The 21,926-nt window shown below is 41.4% G+C and overlaps 1 protein-coding gene across 4 annotated transcripts in view; it reads right to left on the bottom strand.

Annotated features, from left to right (window-relative positions):
- PLXNB2 (plexin B2) overlaps nt 1-21,926 on the bottom strand; it is a 268,020-nt gene that overhangs the window by 79,455 nt on the left and 166,639 nt on the right. For all 4 annotated transcript variants that reach the window (XM_027782298.2, XM_055807634.1, XM_055807633.1 and 1 more), the window contains 2 exons: nt 2,082-3,192; nt 195-377 (listed from right to left, as the gene is read on the bottom strand). In XM_027782298.2, coding sequence (XP_027638099.1) covers nt 195-377; nt 2,082-3,179 — 1,281 coding nt within the window. In that variant the 5' untranslated portion in view covers nt 3,180-3,192. The remainder of the gene's footprint in view (nt 1-194; nt 378-2,081; nt 3,193-21,926) is intronic.

Genomic DNA, 21,926 nt, shown 5'->3' on the forward strand with positions numbered 1-21,926 from the left:
ATCCGTGAAATGGATAGCTGAGGTACATCAGAAATAATGTGTTTTTTCTTTGAAATTAAATATACCAAGCTCCAAGAGAATTTGCTCCTGGTATGCAATCTTATAAATCCCATTTACTTTTAGAGTAGAAGTATGCTACACTATGGTTCACGACCTTTTAAACACCTTCCAGTCTTTTAAGTCTAGTTTGTTACCTTAAGAATTTTACCATCCGACGTTCCCAGAAAGGCCACGGTATGCCCATTTTCCACAGCCACAGTGACAGCCGTAAGATTCATCCCTTCTTTTTGCAGTACCGGCTTCTCTATAACACCATTCTTACTTCCCAAAAGGTACGGCAAGTGTTCGGAGCCACAGGGGAAATTTTTGCTTGCATTCTAATAAGGAACAGGAATACAGAGCGGTGTTAAACATTCAGATCACTAATTCCTAGCTAAGAATGAAGTGCAACCCTATTACCAGACAGTATAATACCCTTCAGACATAGAGGAGTAGAAAGAGAAATGGATTGTCTGGCCATTTTCCCCCAGCCAGAAGGCAGCAATCAGAAAGCAGCCTGCTAATTTCAAACTGCTTCAATGCTTTCGCTTTCCAGGAGACATGGGGAGAGCATTTTTTTTTGTTTTGTTTTTATTTCATTATAGCAGCACGGTTTAAAAAGTAACCAGTTTGTTTAATTAAAATGAACATGTCATATAGATTAGATTGACCAATTTTATGTTGAAGACTTTTTTTTTAATGCTATTTTGTTTCTTAATTCGCTGTTATCCATAAAAAAGCAACCCACTGGCAACTGTCTTGAGAACTTCAACACATTCACTCTTCACTATGCTTTAATCCTGAGCTGCAGGGAGTGCCACCAGAAGGAAGTTCATTCACACCTTGCCTTTCCTGCTATATTTGGTAACAAGACTGTGTTTCTGATCTGAAATCCACACCTCCTTTTTGCCGGAAGCCACAGCTACTCCGCTTGTCACATTCAGGATTTCTAACTTTGATGCTCATCTCAGATGCAGGGTACTGCAATGAGCTGGTGTCTGGAACAGAAAAGTGTTCTTTTGGCTTCTTATCAGTGCTAGTGACCTACTGTGTGGGTTATGGGTCAATACCAACATGAGGTACTCCCATGCCCCATCTCTTCAGCTGTTCACTCCTGCCCCTGGACTGCAGCACACCACTTCTCAAGCTGTGATCAAACAACTGCTTATGCAAGTCCGTAGCTTGCTCAGGTTGGGGAATTAAGACATCCTCCTTAAAAGCTGGCTGAGTTATTTTTAAGATGATTCAATTTCTCAAGCCAGTTTAGGGTTGGCTGCAGTAATGAATGGCATGCCCAAGTAGGGCTTGGGAATAGGGTCGTGTGGGGAAGAACATCATAAATTCAACAGAGATGCTGGAAACTGCCTCTCAGAGACATAGTCATAAGTTGAAGAACAGTATCTGGAGGGGTGTAACAGTGGCCTCCAAAAACCTTATAGCCAAGGTAGCAAGGTAATGACAAGCCATAAAAAGAAGATGGCCATCATGCTCTGGAATTATTTTGAACCAGAGCAAAATATGAACACCAATATAAGAAACGTGTATTTCCAACTATCTGAAAATTCAAATCCAGGTGAGAAACAACACTGAACTGCAGATATCACCTACAAGATTCTTAATACCATTTAGAAACACTGTAAGTATGGTGGTTGAGACCAGACTTGTCTGTAGTGACCATCTGGAAGATGATCGTGGGCACAACAAATCACTGCATTTGATTTAGTAACTTCCATACCAGAAGGAACCCTTTACATGAAATGCATTTATGAACCAATACTCATCTTTCAGAAAATGAATCTTTTTTTAAGAAGACTTTAAGAAAACATCAAACCTTTTTTAAAGGACTCAAAATTATGACTGTCGTTTCTTGCTTGACCTGTTCTGCAATCCCCCCAACCACATTCCATTTCTATAGTGAATCCAGCTATTCAGTTCTCAGTCATCTGATCTCACTATAGTTTAGCTCAAAGCCACCCCAAAATATGCAGTTGTATATTTTCCACTGATTCTAACACAGATTCTAAAACTGATACTGATATTACCAGTCCATGTGATGCACACGGGTTTTCTGCTGAGAAAAGTTTGTAAAATGAGCTGGTATTCTTTTTAGTGTAGCAATCGTTTCGGTTTTTTTCCATCTTTTCGTTGATGTGCCGCAAGGAAAACACACACATGGCAGATTTTAGAGAGCCGTTATCTTTGTTTACTTTGCTGAAGAGTGCAAGAAGAACTTTGTCATCTGAGAAAGTATCCGTAGTTTGTCTCTGCTGAGCCATGCTTTCAGCCAGCTCTTCTCCTGGAGTAGTGACGTAAGCAGAATGACAGTGGTCATAGGCACCATCATCATCTTTGCAACCCAAGTCCATTTCAAAGTAGGAATAATAATGGGCATCATCTTTGCACAGACGTGCAATCAGTGTCCGGTTATTGACAGGCTGTTTTTCTTGCTGATTAAAAATAAAATAAACGTAATTTTTATCCTCAAAGACTGCCACAAATTGTTGCGTGCTTGATGAGTGATAAGCTGACTTAACAGCTGCTGAGTCTGTATACATTTCAAAAATGTCTTTCCCGTCCCTGTCGTAGAGCTGCCGAGTGCTGATTATTATCCCATTATCATTTGGTCCATTCCCTTTCCCAACAAACAGCACTCGGTCGTTATTCAAGGAAGTGATCAATCCCACAGTTGATACATTCTCGTCGTTGCTTGCTACAAAAGATTTTTCTCCACTACTGTCTACATAATGCTTCACATTGCTAATGTCTTCTAGATCTCTGATGGCACAGATTCCCTTAAAAAGGCTTCCACACACCACAATTGTTTTATCCGCCTTGTTCAGCAACAACAGTTTGTTATAATTATCAGTCAGTACTGCCTCTTTGCACTGATTTTCATCAATGGGAGGTGTGCACTTTTTGTTGTCCTTTCTTGGACCTGTTTCTACAGACCTTATTACATCCAGGTTTTCTGTAAGCTGATACAGAGCATTTACCACTCCCAAATAGATTATCCCAGTGTCATTATCCACTGTTAGATGATTTAGCTCTGTAGAACTCTGAAAAAAATTCAGTTCCTCATTTCTGGATAAGGTGACACCAAACCAGCTCAAAATGCTCAGTGTCCAGATCCATAAAGCCATTTCTATGTAATACCTAAAAAGGGAAAGAAAAGAATAACATGAACCATACTGAAAAATAAAATCCACACAAAATTCAGCAACATGAATGTTTTTTCCTTTCATGATTTCAGACACAAATACACTTATCCTTATGCCTGTGTAGGCATCATGAAGATTATGGAAAGCCTCAGATCCTGTTAATTATCTAGCAATTTAATATGTTGGGGAAGGATTAAACAAGGTCATATGTCTAAATGGTTATCACATAACCAATTAGGCAATCAATCCTGTGCTAAAGCACAGTGAGAATAACAGATAATTTGAAACAACACAGACTGCCAAGAAGTGGTAGTGCTTCTCCAGACATCTTCATACCGTGTGAATTATTTATTGTTGAGATTTTAAAAATAAGCTGGAGGATCCCAGTGTTTTGGGTGGCTCCTCCTTAATAGAAGTTACTCGAATGTTTGAGACATTTGGTGTTGCAGGACTTTCCTCAGAAAGCAAAAAAACTTTCAATTGACTACAAGTAAGTGTGGATCTAGCTGCTGAAGCTCTTTGAGAAGGTGTTATGCTAATTCTTCACCAGTGTAAAGCTGCAAGACAGCAGAGACCTTAATATGCAACATTGCCTTTGCTGGTATGCATTACAGTCCAACACTTCAATTCACTAGAGCACTGCAACTTAATAGTTCCAAATCTATCTTAAGAACACCACTTAGAATTTTATGAGATTAAGATTCTGTTACTACTGGTCATTTTTTGTTTTTTTCTCCCAAATTTATACTTTCCATGCAGATCACCTGGCTGTTTGGAATTGGACAAAGAACTGAAACTTGTAAGAAGAGGTCTAATTTTAACCTGAAGAGTTAAATGAGGAGGCAAGTCCCAACTGGCTTCCTAAGCACAGAACATTTTGTCAATGTTTTCTAAAAGTGTTTAGTTCTGAGTGCAGAAAACAGAAGGTGCCATGCTTGGACACACCAATATTAGGGGGAAAAGGTAAATACTGTTTGGAGGAAGTACTGAAGAACAAGTATGATCCACAGTATTTTTGTTTTCAAAGTTAGCCATTTGACTCTGATGAGAAAGGAACCTGTAAACTTTCAGGGAACCTCAAGTTAAATTTGAAAATGTCTGGAACTGCGAATCAAACCCCAGAGAAGACAAGAGGAACATTTAACAAAATAATCTAATAGGTGAAAGCCTTGTAGGAGGGGCAAAACAGCACAGAATGCCAAAATGAAGAATTGAAAAAAACAGAAGAAAAATAATTAAAATAATAATAAAGGAACCATGCTGTTGTGTCAGCTATAACTCCTGTTTTGGCAGCAGCAATAAACTCTGGGGGGATGTGAAAGAGAATTGCCTGAATCATCATTTATACTGGATAAATAAGGTTAAACATAAAAAACAGAGCTACAAAAGTCTGAGCAGGGAGGGAAGGACTCTGGTGAGCACAAGCCATCTGCCAGCTCCCCAAACCACCCTGGAATCACCAGCAATGCAGAAAGACAGCTCCTGCCCTCAGTGTTGACTGCATTTTGCTCCTCTGTGGAGATAATGTGTGCGATGGTGAGAACAGTTCTTATAAGAACAGAGTGATTCTAACATAAAAAAACCAAAAACCTGCTAAACGTAATTCAGGATAGTAATAAAGACAAAATAAAAGGCTAACTTCAATCGTGTTTTGCTAAAGCTCTTACCATGTACCAAACTGAGCAGCTAACTGTAAGAAGAGGTCAAAGAAGAGTCAATACATTACTAAAAGCACAAGCCTGACTGTCTAATGAGAGGCTGACCTCATATGACCCATCCCTGGAAGCGTTCAAGGCCAGCCTGGATGAAGCTTTGAGCAACCTCGTCCAGTGGAAGGTGACGCTGCCTATGGTGGGGAGTTGGAACTAGATGATCTTTAAGGTCCCTTCCAGCCCAAACCATTCTATAATGATCCTATTATATGACAGTGACCAAAGAAAGGCTAAGAATTACAATACATTTTTCAGACACATGGATTTCAGCACATGCTTTGCAGTGTAATGAAGTGCTAGACCTCTCTACAACAACCTTAGACCTGTTCTGAGGAACCGAGAAGAATTCTGATATTATTTGTCAGAAACTCCTCTTTTCTTCCTGCTCCCAAGGACCCCAGTTTCCCAAACAAGCTTTGATGCCAGCTTACATCTCCGTGGCTAAATGGTATGTCATAATACATGTCATCTAGTTTCCCTTACAGTTATCTGCCATGAAATAAAAAACCCAGCTCGACTACTACAGTGTTGTTGCGTAACAGTTTTATCTTTCTACTATCTATTGCACAAGGATCAAATGCTGAAGAATTCAGATTAATTTGTTCCTGTTTTTCCCACAAGGCAATTATTGTTAGATTATTACAATCTCTGTCACAAAAAGCCATAAATAGCTCTAGTTATAAAATATGCCTCAAATGAATGGAAAGTAATTTATTTTACCTTAATTTCTGTACTCAGTTCACCTCCACATCCATTTACTTCAGTGGATTAAAAAAATAATTTTGTCCCTTTGTGGCACTCAGGACACAGAGGCTGCAATTGCAACATACTTGTGCCTTTGTCCCATGGGCAGAACGAGGAGTCTTGCTGGTTTGTGCCAGAGCCAGGATTTAAGGAAAAGTACACTTTGCACCTCTTAACCAGACTGTTACAGAGTAATTAATCTCTCTGTACAAAAATGCGTGATGTATCCTCCCTAGTATTTTCTGCCTTGTTTACTTATCAAATTTTTTACTCAAATTATTCAGAACTACATGCATTGTCCAGTAATTCTGGAGAGTTTGGGATGTGTGTGTGTGGTTTTTTTGTTTGGCTTTTTTTTGGTGAGCTTTTTTGGTGTTTGTTTTGGGGTTTTTTGGCATTTATTTCCTGTCACCCTGGTCTCATGCCAAAAACTGTCAGATTATTTCAGACCTCCATCCAAGGTGACAGTTCTTCATTCTCCATACCTATCAGTTTAATTTCCCACCCTCTCTTCAAAGCAAACAGTAAACAAAAATTAAATATGCTATGGAAAAGATCCAGAACTAAATGCCCATGCACCTCTCAAATACCAGGCTTAAGGAAAGAAAAAAGCAAACAAAAATGAAATTTGATGCACTACAACCACAGCTCATTCTCACCTGATCTTAACTTTGTTGGGAAGTAGCAGCTGGAAGAATCCTGCTACGACCAGCTGATGTACTAGGAACGACAGGGCTGCTGCTGAGTTAGGTGCTAGGAAAATGTATCAAGAAACAGTTTCTTGCTATGAAAAACCTCTATTCCAAATGAACTAGTCATAGAAACACAAGAGAAAATGAGTAAGTATCCCAGGCTGGAGCATGGAATACAAGATGTTCAGTGTGACGAACGTATTTCCAATGGCTTAATCACGTATGTTAAATACACATGAGCCTGTGTGGCTTACTCAGAGTCATGCCCTGGTCCTGAGAGCTGACATACACTCTTTGACCTCAGTTTGCACTTAGTTTTAAGTCCCTGGCAGACTCAGGATGGAAAGCTCAATAGAGCAGTTGACCACATTGGTTTTTTTCTCTCTCATAAGTCTTGTCTCCATCCTGCCTCTTGCTCTCCACCCCCATGATATCATCAGAATCACCTCTTGCTCTCCCATCACGGTTATCTGAATTGCAAAATAATTTCCTTTTTGGATTCCTCCTTTTTTCATCATTGCCTTCCCTATCCTTTCCCCCATCTCAAAACATACACCTCTTCTAATTCATCTACCTTACAGACAACTGAACATGGTTTTGATGAGTATCCTAGTAGGATGGCAGTAATAATAAACAGAATCCCAAAGCAGAAAAGAAATTATTATAAGAAAGGTGCATGATAATTAAAAAGAAAGTGTGGATAACATATAGTCCCTCCCCAGTCTCTCAGATGTGACAGGTGACAAGGAAAGTGGGATGGCAGCAACAAAGCACTTTAAAAGAAACCCACTGGAAAAAAAGCATCTTGCTGCTTACAAGAAATATGAAACTCCACAAGTTATGTGCAGGAAATGCAGAGCACCCAGGAGAACACTTCACACAGGGAAACTGCCATTAAGTGACACCATGTTGGAATGACACAGCTACCAGAGCTCTGCCCCACTGCTAGATAAATTTTAATTTAAGTACCATAACTTTATGTCTTTCTACTCAAGCAAGACCAATAACCTTAAGTAACAGTCAATTCTTCAAAAGGCATTCAGAAAAAAAGAGCATCTATAATCTGCAAGCACAAAGTGAGTTTCAAATTGACTTCACGCTGTTATATAAATACCCTCAAGCATTAGCACCAGCAACATGCTGACACGGATGTGGCAGGTGTTTTCCTCCTCCACTGCACAATCTTCTGCTGTACCTGTATATGGGAACTTGCAACTTTTCAGCCACCCCCAGTCACTTTTCTTTAGCCTTCAATACAACTCTAGCTTTTTGTTACCTAATGTCCTACGTTCATTTCAGCTGAAGTGAAAGAATACCAAATTTTGCCTGAAATAGGAATAACTGAAAAGTAAAACAAGTGTTCTTCCCAAAAATGACAGACAAGGAAGTCTTCAGTGAAGGAATAATCTCACCAGTTAAGCTTCTGTGGCATTTTTGCAGAGCTGTTCTTCAACCATATATATATATATGTACTGAATTAAACTCTGTAATCTCATCTCATCCAAAGTTTTGCTACTTGAAATACTGGGTCTAGAGACAAAGGCTTCTGCCAAGGAGGCAGATACTGATACACTTTAACAGTAAGTGATGAGAGGACTGCCATTCTCCCTGCAAACTCCCCTATCAGGGAGACCCAAAAGATCCAAAAGACCCTTACATTGGAAAAAAACTTGCAGAGACCCAAAAGTTACAACATGAAAAAGGTAAAAATCCAAGGGATGCACCCAAATGACATTAATATTTACATAAAGAGGAATGAAAAAAAATTTCTCTTCTCCCTCATTTGAAGTAACTTTGCTTTTAGCTTCCAGCAGGTTTTCCATGAGTCAAAAAGAACTCAGTTTTCATTTTTAAGCTCAAAGGAATTCAGAACAGAAACCAGAGAATGCGTGTGAGGCAGGGGATGAGCAGATTTTGTTTGGATTTCAAAGCTTCTACTTCTGTGAGAACTGTAGGTAAACAGGAGCACTCTCCTCCTCAGCTACAACTTTTATTACTATTTCCTCAAACCAATGAATGATGGAGCTTGCTGGTTCACAGAAGAAATCACCTGGAAAAACACTGCAGGATTCAATCCCATTTCCTAAGAGCATGGCAAGACGCTGGAAAGGCTTTGGAGAGAGAAGAACGACTTCTTTTGTAGACTATGCTAGACATCCCAAACTGGTTTAGTAGAACCACTGAGAATAGCAATCACTGTGATGGGCGTCCATCCCTTTAGTTGTAATGGTCTGCTGTTAGCACATGGGACCTCTGGGTCAGTGAGCTGCAGGAGGTCACTTTGCAGTGAATGAAAAACCAATATCCATTTCATTAGAAGCTGCGATAGCCTGTACTGCCTAAACACAAAAGGAGTCATTTTCCTTCTCTTTCACTGCTCCTTAAAAAACAATTTGCTAAGATATAGGGCATCTTCATATAGAACAACCCATCCCATCTGGTAAAACTGCTGGAAAAGTGGCAAAAAATGGACAAATATTTGTAACACTCCTTCTGCTCCTGATGTGGAAGACAAAAGTTTTGCTTGCACTCACAAGGCAAACTCTCAATCATTTTTCTTAATTTTTTTAAGTAATATTCAATAAGATAAGGGTTGGTTTTTTTAAACATGTGCAATACATATATTGAGATAGATCTTTTCTTACGAAGACTGGTTGGAAATTATAGATTTGCCAAGGAAATAATGAACGTTACACCCTCAGTCCCAGTGCATTCTGCAGGTGTTTTTCTGCAATCCTCAAGTAAAATAAATGGAAAACATACAGAACCACAAACTCAGGTTACTGAAAACCAGGGTTTCCTGCACCATGGCTTCATCTGGCAAGAACGAGCTGTGGTGGGTTGACCTTGGCTGGATGGCAGGTGCCCACCAAGCTGCTTTAGCACTTTCCCCTCCTCAGCTGGACAGGGAAGAAAAATACAACAAAAGGCTCATGGGTTGAGATAAGGACAGGGAGATTACTCACCAATTACCATCGTAGGCAAAACAGACCCAACACAGGGAAATTAATTTAACTTACTGCCAATCAGACCTGAGTAGGGTAATGAGAAATAAACCCAAATCTTAAAACACCTTCCCCCCCACCCCTCCCTTCTTCCCTGCCCAGCTTCACTGCCAAACCCTTTACCTCCTCCCCTCAAGCTGCACAGGGGGACAGGGAATGTGGGTTTGGTCAGTACATCACACAATTCTGCCACTCACTCCTCCCCTGCTCCAGCACGGGGGCACTCCCATAAGAGACAGTTCTCTACAAACTTCTCCAATGTGAGTCCTTCCTGGGGGCTGCATTTCTTCACAAACTGCCCCAGTGTGGGTCCTCTCCATGTGGTGCAGTCCTTCAGGAATAGACTACTCCAGTGTAGGTCCCCCATGGGATCACAAGTCCTGCCAGCAAATCTGCTCCAGCCTGGGCTTCCCATGGGGTCACAGCCTCCTTCAGGCACGTCCACCTGCTCCAGCGTAGGATCCTTCGTGGGGTGCAGGTGGATATCTGCTCCACCATTAACCTCCATGGGATGCCCAAGGACAGCCTGCCTCACCATGGGCTGCACGGGGACAGTCTTCACCATGGGCTGCAGGGGAATCTCTGCTCCGGTACCTGGAGCACCTCCTCCCCTCACTCTGCACTGACCTTGGCATCTGCAGGGCTGTTTCTCTCACATATTCTCATTCTTCTCTCCTAGCTGGTGTTGTGCAGCAGTCTTCCCCCCTTCTTAAATAGGCCATCACAGTGGTGCTAGCACTATGGCTGATGGGCTTGGCCTTGGGCAGTGGTGGGTCTGTCTTGGAGCCAGCTGCCACGGGCTCCATTGGACGTGGGGGAAGCTTCTACCAGCTTCTCACAAACACCATCCCTATAGCTCCCTCACTACCAGAATCTTGTTACGCAAACCCAAGACACCTATACCACGGTTTTATCTGGCAAGAATGAGCTGAATTCCAGGGCCCAAAGAGGAGTAAATCTCTCTCTCACGCCTGCAGCATCAGCAGAGGCCAGAGGTGGCTGGCAGAGGAGAGTGTGCACTGGATGGTTCCCTTGGGAAAGGAGCATGGGCAAGAAGATCCCTACATCACTTGAGACTCTCACCTTTCAGAAGATCTGAGATATCAGCAGCAAAAAGAGCTCAGATAACTCACTCCCTGAGAGAGCCCATTAACCCAAGTGGACACTGAGGCATCTCACAGCATGGCTAGCTCAAAGGCAAAGGGATGCATTTGAAAGGATGAAGGAGTGTTGCATGAGCAAGGCCACCCAAAGAGAATTTTAAAAGACTTTTCTTGACCTTTACTTACAAGGTCATCTCCATCAAGCTTCCCACAAAGGCAGATGAGTTTTGAGAATCTGTACCAGCAGTCATTTACCTAAACCTTCCTTGTGTGTCACAGTCTCCGAGGGAGTAGGGAGGGGATTAAACAGGGGATCTCATCTAGCTCTAATATCTCTGGCAACTACAGTAAAACGGTACTGCCACATACAAATGGGCCAGCAACCAAACAGAAATGTTTTCCCGTCCCAAAAAGGAAAAGGTTTCTCCAGGCATTGCAACTGAATTAACAGCTGAGGAGCACAACTGCTTTTCACAGTAGGTCCTATATCCACCAGCACGTCCACGCCAAGGACTCTCATAAACTTGGTGCAAAATCGGCAGGGTTGAGTCAAAAGCTTAAGTGAGGCAAACAGCTAGCAAATTCACAGTTCACATTAATAATTATTTCATTAGCTTCAAGCTAAATTAATAATACTATTAGTAGTCTGAATCAAAACCTTTCATCCGTGCACATCTGAATTCCAAAATATTTAATATTCTGATCCAGATCCAAATTCAGAGCAAGAGGGAGCAACGTGAGTCTTAATTTTTCAACTAGGAGTTGCTCAAAAGAGCATTAGCAACAGGTAATGAGACTCAGAAAATTCATACTTACGTATTTTGTGACAGCACTCAAGAATTTCCAATAATGTGCTGTCTCTGCAACATCAGCAGGTAAACAAAAAAGAAGAGTAGCACTTTGCAGATTTATATGCACTCGTAGAAGCACAGCCTGCTACACAAAGCTGAACTCTAATGAATTCCCTGGTTTATTACAGCCAGTCCTGGCAGCATTTTGGTTTTGAAAATCTTTTACACCATGGATTCTGCCATAGTTCAAGGGTGGTTTTTTGCTGCTCTTAGGAATCAAAACAAAAATTCTGCTAAGTGAAAGTATCTTCAAGAGTTCACAGTGCCAAGTAGCTTAAAGAAAAGTCAACAAAAATAGCTGCTGTGGAAAAACCTCATTCCACAACATTAGCTACCAGCTATTACAGAGTATAAACCACTCTGATACACAGGTAGTTTATGCCAGAAAGGTCTCTTCAAGTCCTAAATTTTATTATTATAATTTTTATTATGAAGACGAGCTTTCATATTATCACTTCAAATAAGAGGGTTGCATATACACAATTCATCCCCACTGATGCAGGCAGGAGCACACATAGGGAAGAGAAACACTGCAGAAGCAGACCTGCCTGCCTGCCTGCCTTCCTGGCGCACACCTCCCTTTCAGTTTCGGCTTCTATATTCATCCCTCCATCTTTTTTGCACTCTCTCAGTAGAAATGAAGCACTCCTTTTAATGAGGCCTTGCTTTCTCAGTGTTACAAAGATGTAGTTGATCTGCAAGAAAAGCAGCTGAGTGACGTGTTTAATAGCAAGCAGCTGACTCGGCAGGAATCTGAACCCACAGAATCCCCTCTTTGACCCGCTTCATGGTTTTGTTAAAACCATGAGGTCTCCTAACTAACAAAAATGTAAGTTTGGGGTTTTTCTCCCCAACCTCATTGAGCACTAAGCCCAGTGATGCCTTATGGACCAACATCCAGCTGCATCATTGTGCAGCCCCTCCAAAGTCACTTACAGACACTTTTCTGCTACCTGATCCTGTAAATGGCCTAATCTATTTTGGCTCCAAGTGTAAAAAGCACCTGCAGCATCTGAGCTGCCCAATCTTCACTGGGGGTGGGGGTGGGGTGGGGGTTGCGTCCCTGCAGCAACCACTGCATAAGGTGGCCACAGAAGCCTGGCAGAAAGTGGGGATGTCCCACGCATGCCCACCAGCTCCACACAAGCACTGGGTTATTTTAACCCTTCTGTAACTCAGGAAAAGTCTTCTGTTTTCTTTTAGCTGGGGGACCAGCAGAAAATGAGAGAAAGCCTGGAGCACAGGAAGGAAAGCCCAGGGAGTTAGGATAGCTTTTATTCGCTGGTCTTCCCTGCACTAATAAGGGTATTACAGCACAAAGAAAAAAATGCATTTATACTGATAGTAAAAGGACTCTGTGTCACCAGCTCCATGCTACAACAACGAATTGCTTGTTTTCAGTCCTAAGGTCATCTTCAAGGACTGGTTTTGGACTTCCCCTGGAAGAAACAAGAAAGGAGGCGGATTTTTTTCCAGTGGGGGGGAATCTGAGCATGACCATGTGGAAACAAACAAAAACTATTCTGGCTCCTGCCTTGCCAGAACCAGTTCTCCCTCTTAATTAACCATTAATCACACGCACAAAAAATAATCAAATCAAAAAGGACATTTCTAGCATGTGTGAATCTTTACTTGCCCTACAAATGGCACAAACGAGACTCAAGAGGTCACAGGCAGGCGATCCATCTGGCCCTCCTCCTCAAAACAGAAGCATCAAATCACACTCTGGACGTCAAACGCAGCCACAGCCTTGTGTGGCAGCACCAGCCCGCTTCAGCAGCAGCTCAAAGCTACATGTACCTCCCCTTGCTGACTTGAGCACAGCGAGAGGAGATCTGGAGACAGCCAGGGATTTCTTTGCTGTGATATGGCTGTACAGGACAGGATACAAGACTTTCAAAGCTAATTGGCATTTTGGCACAAGGCACAGCCATAATTTTTTTCTTCCTGTTACATTATAATATTTTAGGACTTAATACAAGAATCATGTATAAGCCACAATGGTAAGGCTGTATGAAATTTATCATATAAATCAGAGGGATAAATACATTTTAACCCATAAATCAATGAAATGCAAAGATGGCAAGTAATTCATAAAGCCCCATGCAACAAAATCCTTTCCCTCTAATTTTACCCCTCACTTGGTGGTGTTTGCTGTGTGAGTTCTTGTCTCATCATCATTCTACCTTCTTATTTTTCCGTTTCTCCTGATTTTGTTTTCCCATTTGGGTTTAATGGATTCCTCCATTCTTCATTTTAATGTAGTTATCTGGCTATGCCAGTGATTTATCCAGAACTTCTGAGAGGTGGGACAGAAGCTCTATAAACTGTCAACTGCACTATACAAAGTACTACAACATATATTGTACTTAGGTAGCTGATAATGCAAGCCACAGAGAGAGGCAGAGGAGGATGGGGAAAATTCTTGAAACGGAAAGTTTATTGAATATCGAGAGCCAAGAAACACAGAGCTGAGGAATGGAGAATTTTCCTGGCTTCTGCTGCTGGAGATAAATTGCAGGGATTTGTCTGGTTCATCCTTCTTGAAATTCTTTAAACTTTCATTCGGACCATTTCTATATCCATGCTGGTGTTGCTCATTTTGATTGCTCTAAGATTAAAGTGTGAGGGTTTTTTCTCTCTGCCTTTCAAATTAATGTTCATGACAGTTTTTAAAAAGCCCTTTTATTTTGTCTGCCTTACACATCTTTTCACATCTTCTTACAGCTCCTCCTCCCCCCACCTTCTTTTCTTTTCTTCCCAGGAACAGCCTCCAAGTTTTCCTCTCCTATGGCTGTTGCTACTACAGCTTGAATACTCCTGTGGAAAATCTTTGATGACAAAGCAGGAGGTAGAAGAAAAAAAAAAGAACAAGAACCTCAGGTGAATTTTAGACCTCCATGGGGAGCTCAGACATACTGCCTCATTGACTTCCTATCTCTTTTCAAACCTTATCTGGAAACACCTCTTTTGTTTCTTCACTGCTTTTCCCTGCTCTTTTGTTTCCCCCTGCTTTTTCAGAGAAACGATAAATACAGTGAGACATACTTAGTCTCATGGCACTGCCGGTTTTACATACTCAATGTTCAATCCAGTTTGGGGAGGAGGAGGGAACATATGTGCAGAAGAGATGGTGCTGGGTGAACTGGTGTCCTGCTGCAGGGAGCCAAGGAGAGCTAGTGGTACATGGTGCAGGTGAAGCAGCACAGCAGAAACAACAAACTGGGGGGGGGGCTGCTTCTACTCATAGACAGGTAACTAATACAGCTGAGAAGGGAGCTGGGAGAAGATGGGGAGATGCATGATAATATGCCAGAAACAGCTTCGTGCAGCAGAAGAGCATAGCAAGAAAGGGCACATGGTAAACATTTGGAGAGGCTTTTTAAGGTAGTGGGGAGAGGAGTGAAATAGAAGTCAAAAGAAAGAGGGTGTGCAGGAAATTAAATGTGCTAAACTAAATACCATATAGAGTATAAAGGGTTAAGCACCAGAGATGCAAACAAATATAGAACAGACTGTGTGTTACCAAGTAACATTTGATTGCACTTACTCATTTATCCATTGTGGCTTTCAGCTGCAGCAGACACGAAAAGATGAAACAGAATTGCAGCATTTTGACCTGTTTACCTTTTTCTGTTTGGTTTTTTTGGTTGTTTTATTTATTTAGTTATTTATTTAGTTATTTATTTATTTAATAAACACATGCGCCTCATCTAAATGAATGGAGTATCGCTGGCTCTAGAAGAGCAGCACCGGCTTCTACTGAACCAATCTGCCCAGACAGACACTGCGTGCACTTCTTCTACCTTTCTAATAATTGTATCTCACTCCAAATTTATACGGCCAGTTAACCAGTAATTTGCACAGCCCTGACAGCAGCACCTATCTATGCCTGTCTATTTAAGGGCCTGTCAGCAAAAGCATTATAAAACCCCCTTTTTATGGATGCATAACACAGTCATAAAATGTATTTTCCTACATAAAATGTAGCTTCGGAACTGCCCAACACAATTTAATCTCCAAGAGCACTTTATTTCAGAAAAGGAGCATGATACAATGCACGATGAAAATATATTACTAGCCATTTCACACCAGTCCATGCCTAACCCCTTCAAAACAGAGGTCCTTCCTTTAAAATTACAAGTCCTCAGCCATGCTGAACACAACACTACAATCTCCGCCGAGTGGCTCTAATGTACATGGGACAGATGTGAACAAAACCAGCCAATTTGCATAGGTGGGCTCAGGACCTGCTCCAGCTGAACCTGCCAACCAGTCCACAAACTGTTTAAGGCCTGCGTTGAGGGCTCTAACAGGAGCATCAGGTGATACATAAACTTGCAGAGAATTGTAGAATGGTTTGGGTTGGAAAGAACCTTTGAAGATCATCTAGTCCAATGCCCCCTGCCATAGGAAGGTACATCTTTCACTAGACTAGGTTGCTTAAAGCCATGTCCAATCTGACTTTGAACACTTCCAGAGACGGGGCAGCCAGAGCTGCTCTGGACCACCTCTTCCAGCATCTCACCACCCTCATCATAAAACATTTCTTTCTTGTGTCTGATCTAAAGCTACTCTCTTTCAGTTTAAAACTGTAGAGGAATGAAGGCAGTGGGTTGATCAGCATTGATAACGTGCAGCTGTGGCCTTGCCTCAGAGGCAGTGGGTTGGTTGACATGGACGATGTGCAGCTGTAGCTTGTTCCAGCTAAGTGGTTAAATAGCCCTGAGGATGGTGGGGGAGAAGGTTGGCTAGAGGAGGAGTGGTGTGGTCTGACCTCTGGAGGAAGGAGAAACAGCACAGACAGTAGACTCTGACCTATGATAAACGCCTTGTGGCTGCCTACTGGTTTGTGCTGCAACAATTGGTGCCCTGTGTGAGGATAACTGAGTTGGGCTCAGAGTACAACAACTGGTGCCCAATGTAGCTGAGACAAGCAGAAGAATCTGTGACCCATAACAGGCACGGTGAGAGGTGAGCCATTGACAACTAATCAATATGGGTGTATTGCAATAATTGTTGTCCATCTTAACTCAAACTGCAGCTTAAAATCACTGCCCCTTGTCCTATTACTACAGGCCTTGGTAAAAAGTGTCTCTCCATCTTTCTTATAAGCCCCCTTAAAAAATGCAGGGTGAATTTTTTACTTGGAAATGCTGCTGTTCAGTAAGTGCACACACATGTATGGTCTTTTCCTCTCTGCCTTGAAAAAAAACCCATAGGTCTAAGTCCCAGAACTTGTCCCTGTAATTACTGGTCCCAGACTTAAAATTTTCTCCTGTCTCCTCAAAGGCTTTCAAGAACCACAAGTTGTGCTCCTCAAGATCAGAGGATGCAATTTGAGATGCACAGAAATAGCGATGGACAAGCAGACCAGCTCTTCCACTCTTACCAATAACAACTCATGGTTTAGGGGATTTATTTATCTGCCTGCTGATTTTGCAATCAAACCATTCTCAAACAGTATTTTAACCTAAAACAACTGCAAGACTCAAACATATCTTTACAGTTTAAAAAAAAAAAAAAAAGGTGTGTGTGTGGGAAGTACTGTTTGTGCTGTAAATAGAGCATCTAGTTTTGGTTTCCTAACACTCAGAGTTGACTCTTCTTAAGAGCTGGTAACTCTAAACCCTCTCTGTCCTTGATTGATGCGATGGGCTAACCACGCTCAAGTACATTTTTCATGCTTCTGGCAGCACAGTGCGTCTTTAACCTATTGCTTAAGTGCTGCCAAGGCATCTGTATGAAAAAACACACAAGAAAAGATGCAAACCCACGAGTAAAGCCATGCAAACTCCTACTACTTTCTTACCAGAGGAACCGCAGGATAAGCTGGGCACAGCATTTGCCTCACACAAAGTCCTGCCTATGGTAACTCCATTTCCTGACCCTGTTTCATTTTGATGTTTGAATAAAAGCAAGAGTATGCTCTGTGAAACAGCCAATGCTAACAAATGGAAAAGAGATCTCCACTGAAACTACTGGCTTCTCACAGACCTGACATAAAATGCCAGCTATGGACCCAGTGACCAGACCTAGGCCACCTGCTCCCCAGTGTTGAAGCCTCTGCTGCTGCAGAGCATGGTTGAATTCTGGCTGTAACATGACAAGTTTCTTCTGTGTGTATGCAGCAGGATGGAGAGGCCACTGCAAGGCTACTCAGCAGCTGGTGGGAATATTTTTCTTCTCACTGGTAAGCACATTTAGACACATGAGTTAGTAGAGCCAATAAAGGCCAGCTACATTATAGAAGGCAACTAGAGAACAGTGTAAATCCTCCTCCTCACAAGACCAGTTTCATTCCAGAATCCTAATTATTCAGGCTGCCTCCACAGACTTCTGTTGGGCAGCTTTCATCATGCATCTTCTGAGCTCTTAGGCTAAATGTTTCTTTTATGGCACCCACTGATGTGGTTAAAAGGTCTAATCCAAGTATATTTTACAGTGTTTGCTTTGTACATAGGGTACTTCAGTATATATATATTTCAAATTTGAATTTACAGTAGCCGCTCAATGTATTTAGAAATTTTGTACATTAGATAAACTCTAAATTCAAACACAGATTGCATACTTTCTACAGGAGAATTTATAGCTAGGAAAGTCTTCAAACATGATCACCATGCATAAACACTTTTAACTGACTGAAAGCAAATAAGCTGAAAATTTATAGGGGTACATTAAGACATGAAGTTTATAATGCTGATGTGTACAGATAATAGGAAATACGCCTCAAAGCATGACATCATTGAAAACAGAACCTGAATTCCCCTGCAAACAACTTAAGAACAGTCAGAATTACAGTTTTTAATATATATATTCTGAAGCATTTTATTTGGATAGTCTTATTTCCAAGTAACTGAAACGCATAGCCCAGTTGTTTCAGGAGCACTTCTGATTTTACATATAGCACATGACAAAAGAGCAAACTATTATTGCAGTAGCCAAAGACTGCAAGATTTTGTTCAGGCTGCGTGTTTCATGAGAAGTCCTTCTATAGATTCAAGTGAAAAGGAACAGTTTTATGGGCTAGTTTGTCCTGTAAAATATTCTCCCTAATCCTTGTAAAAATATACTTCATGCTAATCCTTCTGCCTGAAAGCATTTTTGCAGACAACTTTGAACATTTCTGTCACAGTTTATTAGCTTTAAGCTGATCTAATTTCTCTAATTGTCATCAGGTTTATTAGGATCTGTCTAGATATCAGATTTGTATAGTTGATCTGGTTTTACATAAACCCCTCAAACTGGTACATTTTAATTTCCCAAGCAGACATCTGTCTTCATCTGTATCTTGTAAAGTACCAAGTACATTCTTGGCCCTTAATTAATTAGGAGCAATGACCTACACATCAGGTAGTAATAGCATCCAATTAGCGGAAATGTACGGCGCTTGCAAAGTATTATCAGTCACATCACAGTAAAGAGATATTTGCCCGTTCATGCTGCATGCCCTGGATGTGATGTACCAGCAATCTGTAGCCATGACAAAGCACTAGCACAAGACTAAAAATTCCTACCCCTTGGCCTGGTCTTTTCGATTTCTAAAGACATTCAGATGCTAATATTTTTTGCATTTATGACTGCCATCAGAAACATTGTATCTCCAAGCTTTAAATATGCCTACCATCAAGCTCATGACAGTAGGATAACGACGGAAGTTTGTCAAACATGCAAGGTTAGAACCCGCTGGGCACAGGAAGGCTTTGAAGCATTGGAAAATCCACTGTGGAAGAGTCTGACGTTCCAAAACAGAGCTGGAAACCAGTCCCAGAGGCTAGAAATCCTATTTCAACACCTGGAAACTACAGTATGACCAAGCCTTCAACAAGACACAAATTTCCAACAGGTTTTTGCTGTATGTGTACAGAGCCTGTGGAATCACATCAGAGGAAGCTTCACTCCGAGACATAAATGACTTGTATATCCTATGATGCTATGCAAATTATTTTGTTAATGCAATCACCAAAAAACTATGTATTGTCTCACACAGAGAACAGCAGGAGTTGTACATGCGTATCTGAGCACAGATTTCTCTCACTAGCTTTCTATAGGACTTAAACAGTGACATAAAGAAAAGCCAGTAGGAAAATCAAACTTACTACTCTGACGGGAGAAGAGCAGGCATGAGTTGTAACTGACAATGTTATTCAGAAATTAGTTACTAAAGTACTGAAATGTGAGGATGTCTGAGATGATGAAGATAATGTAGTATCTCTCCAATCCATGCTTGCTTGCTCTAAGAATTCAAGTAACAGCAACTCACCAAGGCTTTGTCTCTGGACTAGTTCTGTATCAGCAATTGTAAAAAGCTGGAGTCCATTCAGGCTGAGTACACAGCAATTTGATATAGTTAATGTGACTAGCAAGTGAACTCCTAATACTGAAATTCAAAGAAAGATGGCATGGAAAACGGTTGGTGCCAAAAGATGGAACCATGCTGCACAAGGGGCTCAGACAAGGAGGCTATGCCACCAGGAAGCTGAGCAAGTTGAAGCCTCAATGCTTCAGTCTCCAGGCTGCAAAACTGGAGTACAGTGTTTTTATTCCTTTGCCACATGGGTGAAAAACATTATATAAAATGAGAACTTATCTCATGGAAAGATTAAAAAAAAAACCAAAACAAGCACCCAGACAGCTCCAGTACGTTGCTAAATTTAGCCACAGTATTAAAGTTTTGGGTAAACTTCAGGCAGAAAATTCAGATGCATTTGGGACAGAAATGTGTCTTTCCACTTAGTTTTCAAATTGGAGCGTCTATAAAGGACAGCCATTGTCCTTTGGCTGGTCCCTGCTCACAGCAACTAAGGGAAGTCCATCACTGTGTCTCCAGCTCTGCTACCTCACGAGGAGGAAGATGGAGCCAGGACTGTGCTGCTTGCTCTGGTCTCCATCACCACCACATTTGCTTCACAGTAACAGGGTGGGCAGGATTCCAATACAGGCAAAACAAGTGTTTTTAAAAATGGCCTCTTGGCCTCAGGTCTGATTGTACATGGTGGTCATTTGAAAAATGGTAAGCAAGAGCACGACTTCCATGCATTTAGAAAGAACTACAGTTGTGCAGTAGGGTAACTATTGTGCAATTAGTCCATGGTGCCCAGCATATGCCCAGCCACCCTACTCTCCCTGCTAACTTCATGTTAAAAAGCACCCTCTGTCACCAAAATGCCAAGAAATTCTGGTATAGTCTCCCCCACTGATTTTAGTGAAAGTACTACACTGCCTTTAGAGAAAAAAAAGGCAACACATATTTAGCCTGAGCATTCATAGATTTGCACTGCTTTTCCTATGGTGTGATGCCTGGCAGGCTGTAATAGTACAGTAACATGAGCATGCTTGTTTAGGTTTCAACTTTACCTATACTTGTCTCATTTGTTTTTTAAATAAGGTTTTGAAATAAAGCACTTAAATACTTTTAAGTCAATACTTAACATTTAGATTTGTTTAGACTGAGTATAAATATTTATTTAGACATAGGCTTACGTCAAATAAAGAGTATTCAGCTAAATTGATATAATCATTCAGCAACATTAAACCAACTTGGGAATTCAGACACTTGAAAAATAAAAGCACTAATAGTGCACAAAGATTTGCAGAAAAGAACGAAAGAAGAACATGGTGAGAAGTAATCATTTACTTTTTAACCCTCCTGAGAAACCAGTCAACCTCTGGGACATCCCTCTGCCCAGTACGACCACCCAGAAGACACAGATACAGGGAAACTGCCTATGAAGTGGAATGGGGATAAGAACTGCATGTGTTGGGTGCGTTTGTTATTTCATTGAAATAATTGATCCCTGATGCTAAAGATGGTAACACTGGTGGGATTCAAATACTGCAGACACTAATGAAATCTCTCTTACTTTCTGGCAATGGATTTAAAATGTCTCTACTCCCACTGCACAGTGCCCTCAGCAAGACAGGCAGTGGTTTAACAATAAAGCACTGCAAGTGTTCAAACTGAGGAGGTTGTAATCCAAAAAGTAAAGTCACCTTGCTCAGTCTCACCAGTATGTAAAGCATGCTCGCTGCCTCAGGAAGAGCTAGGGGAAGGGGACAGATCCCTGCCTCCATACACAAAAGAAAAAAAAAATCAACAAGACACCGATTTCAGAGGCCACTGCTTGATCTGAGCACATTTGGAAAAAATGCACCAGCTCCATTAGGTGATTAAATAAATATCTCCCCCCTCAAAAATAGCTCTGCTCAGCAGGATCATTGTTTGCTTATTTTAAAAAGTTCCTCAGCTTGTAATGTCTTTCTCATATCCTTCCAGTCTAGGATGTCTAAGAACCGCTGACAAAGCAGTCTGCCATACTTGGTGTTAGATGGCTGATTGTACTGTACCAGGCACCTGAGACACCAGGGTCTCAGTCTGACAGACGCATCCTCGGTCCCTCCCACAGGGCACACAGAGCTAACAAAGCCTGAGGAAATAAGTATCTTACTGACGACACAATGTAACATTTTATTAAGTTTTGTATTAGCCTTTAAGCACCAGCGTGACAGGAAAAAACCAAGGTACTTGGAAGAGACAATCATCTTTGTTTAGAAGAATCAATGGTCCCTATCCCCTCCAGCACTGCATCAGTACGGCCATAAACCTATGGTAGATGCGCATG

Source organism: Falco peregrinus, chromosome 6 (assembly GCF_023634155.1).
Source record: "Falco peregrinus isolate bFalPer1 chromosome 6, bFalPer1.pri, whole genome shotgun sequence".
In the NCBI taxonomy this organism is placed as follows: Eukaryota; Metazoa; Chordata; class Aves; order Falconiformes; family Falconidae; genus Falco; species Falco peregrinus.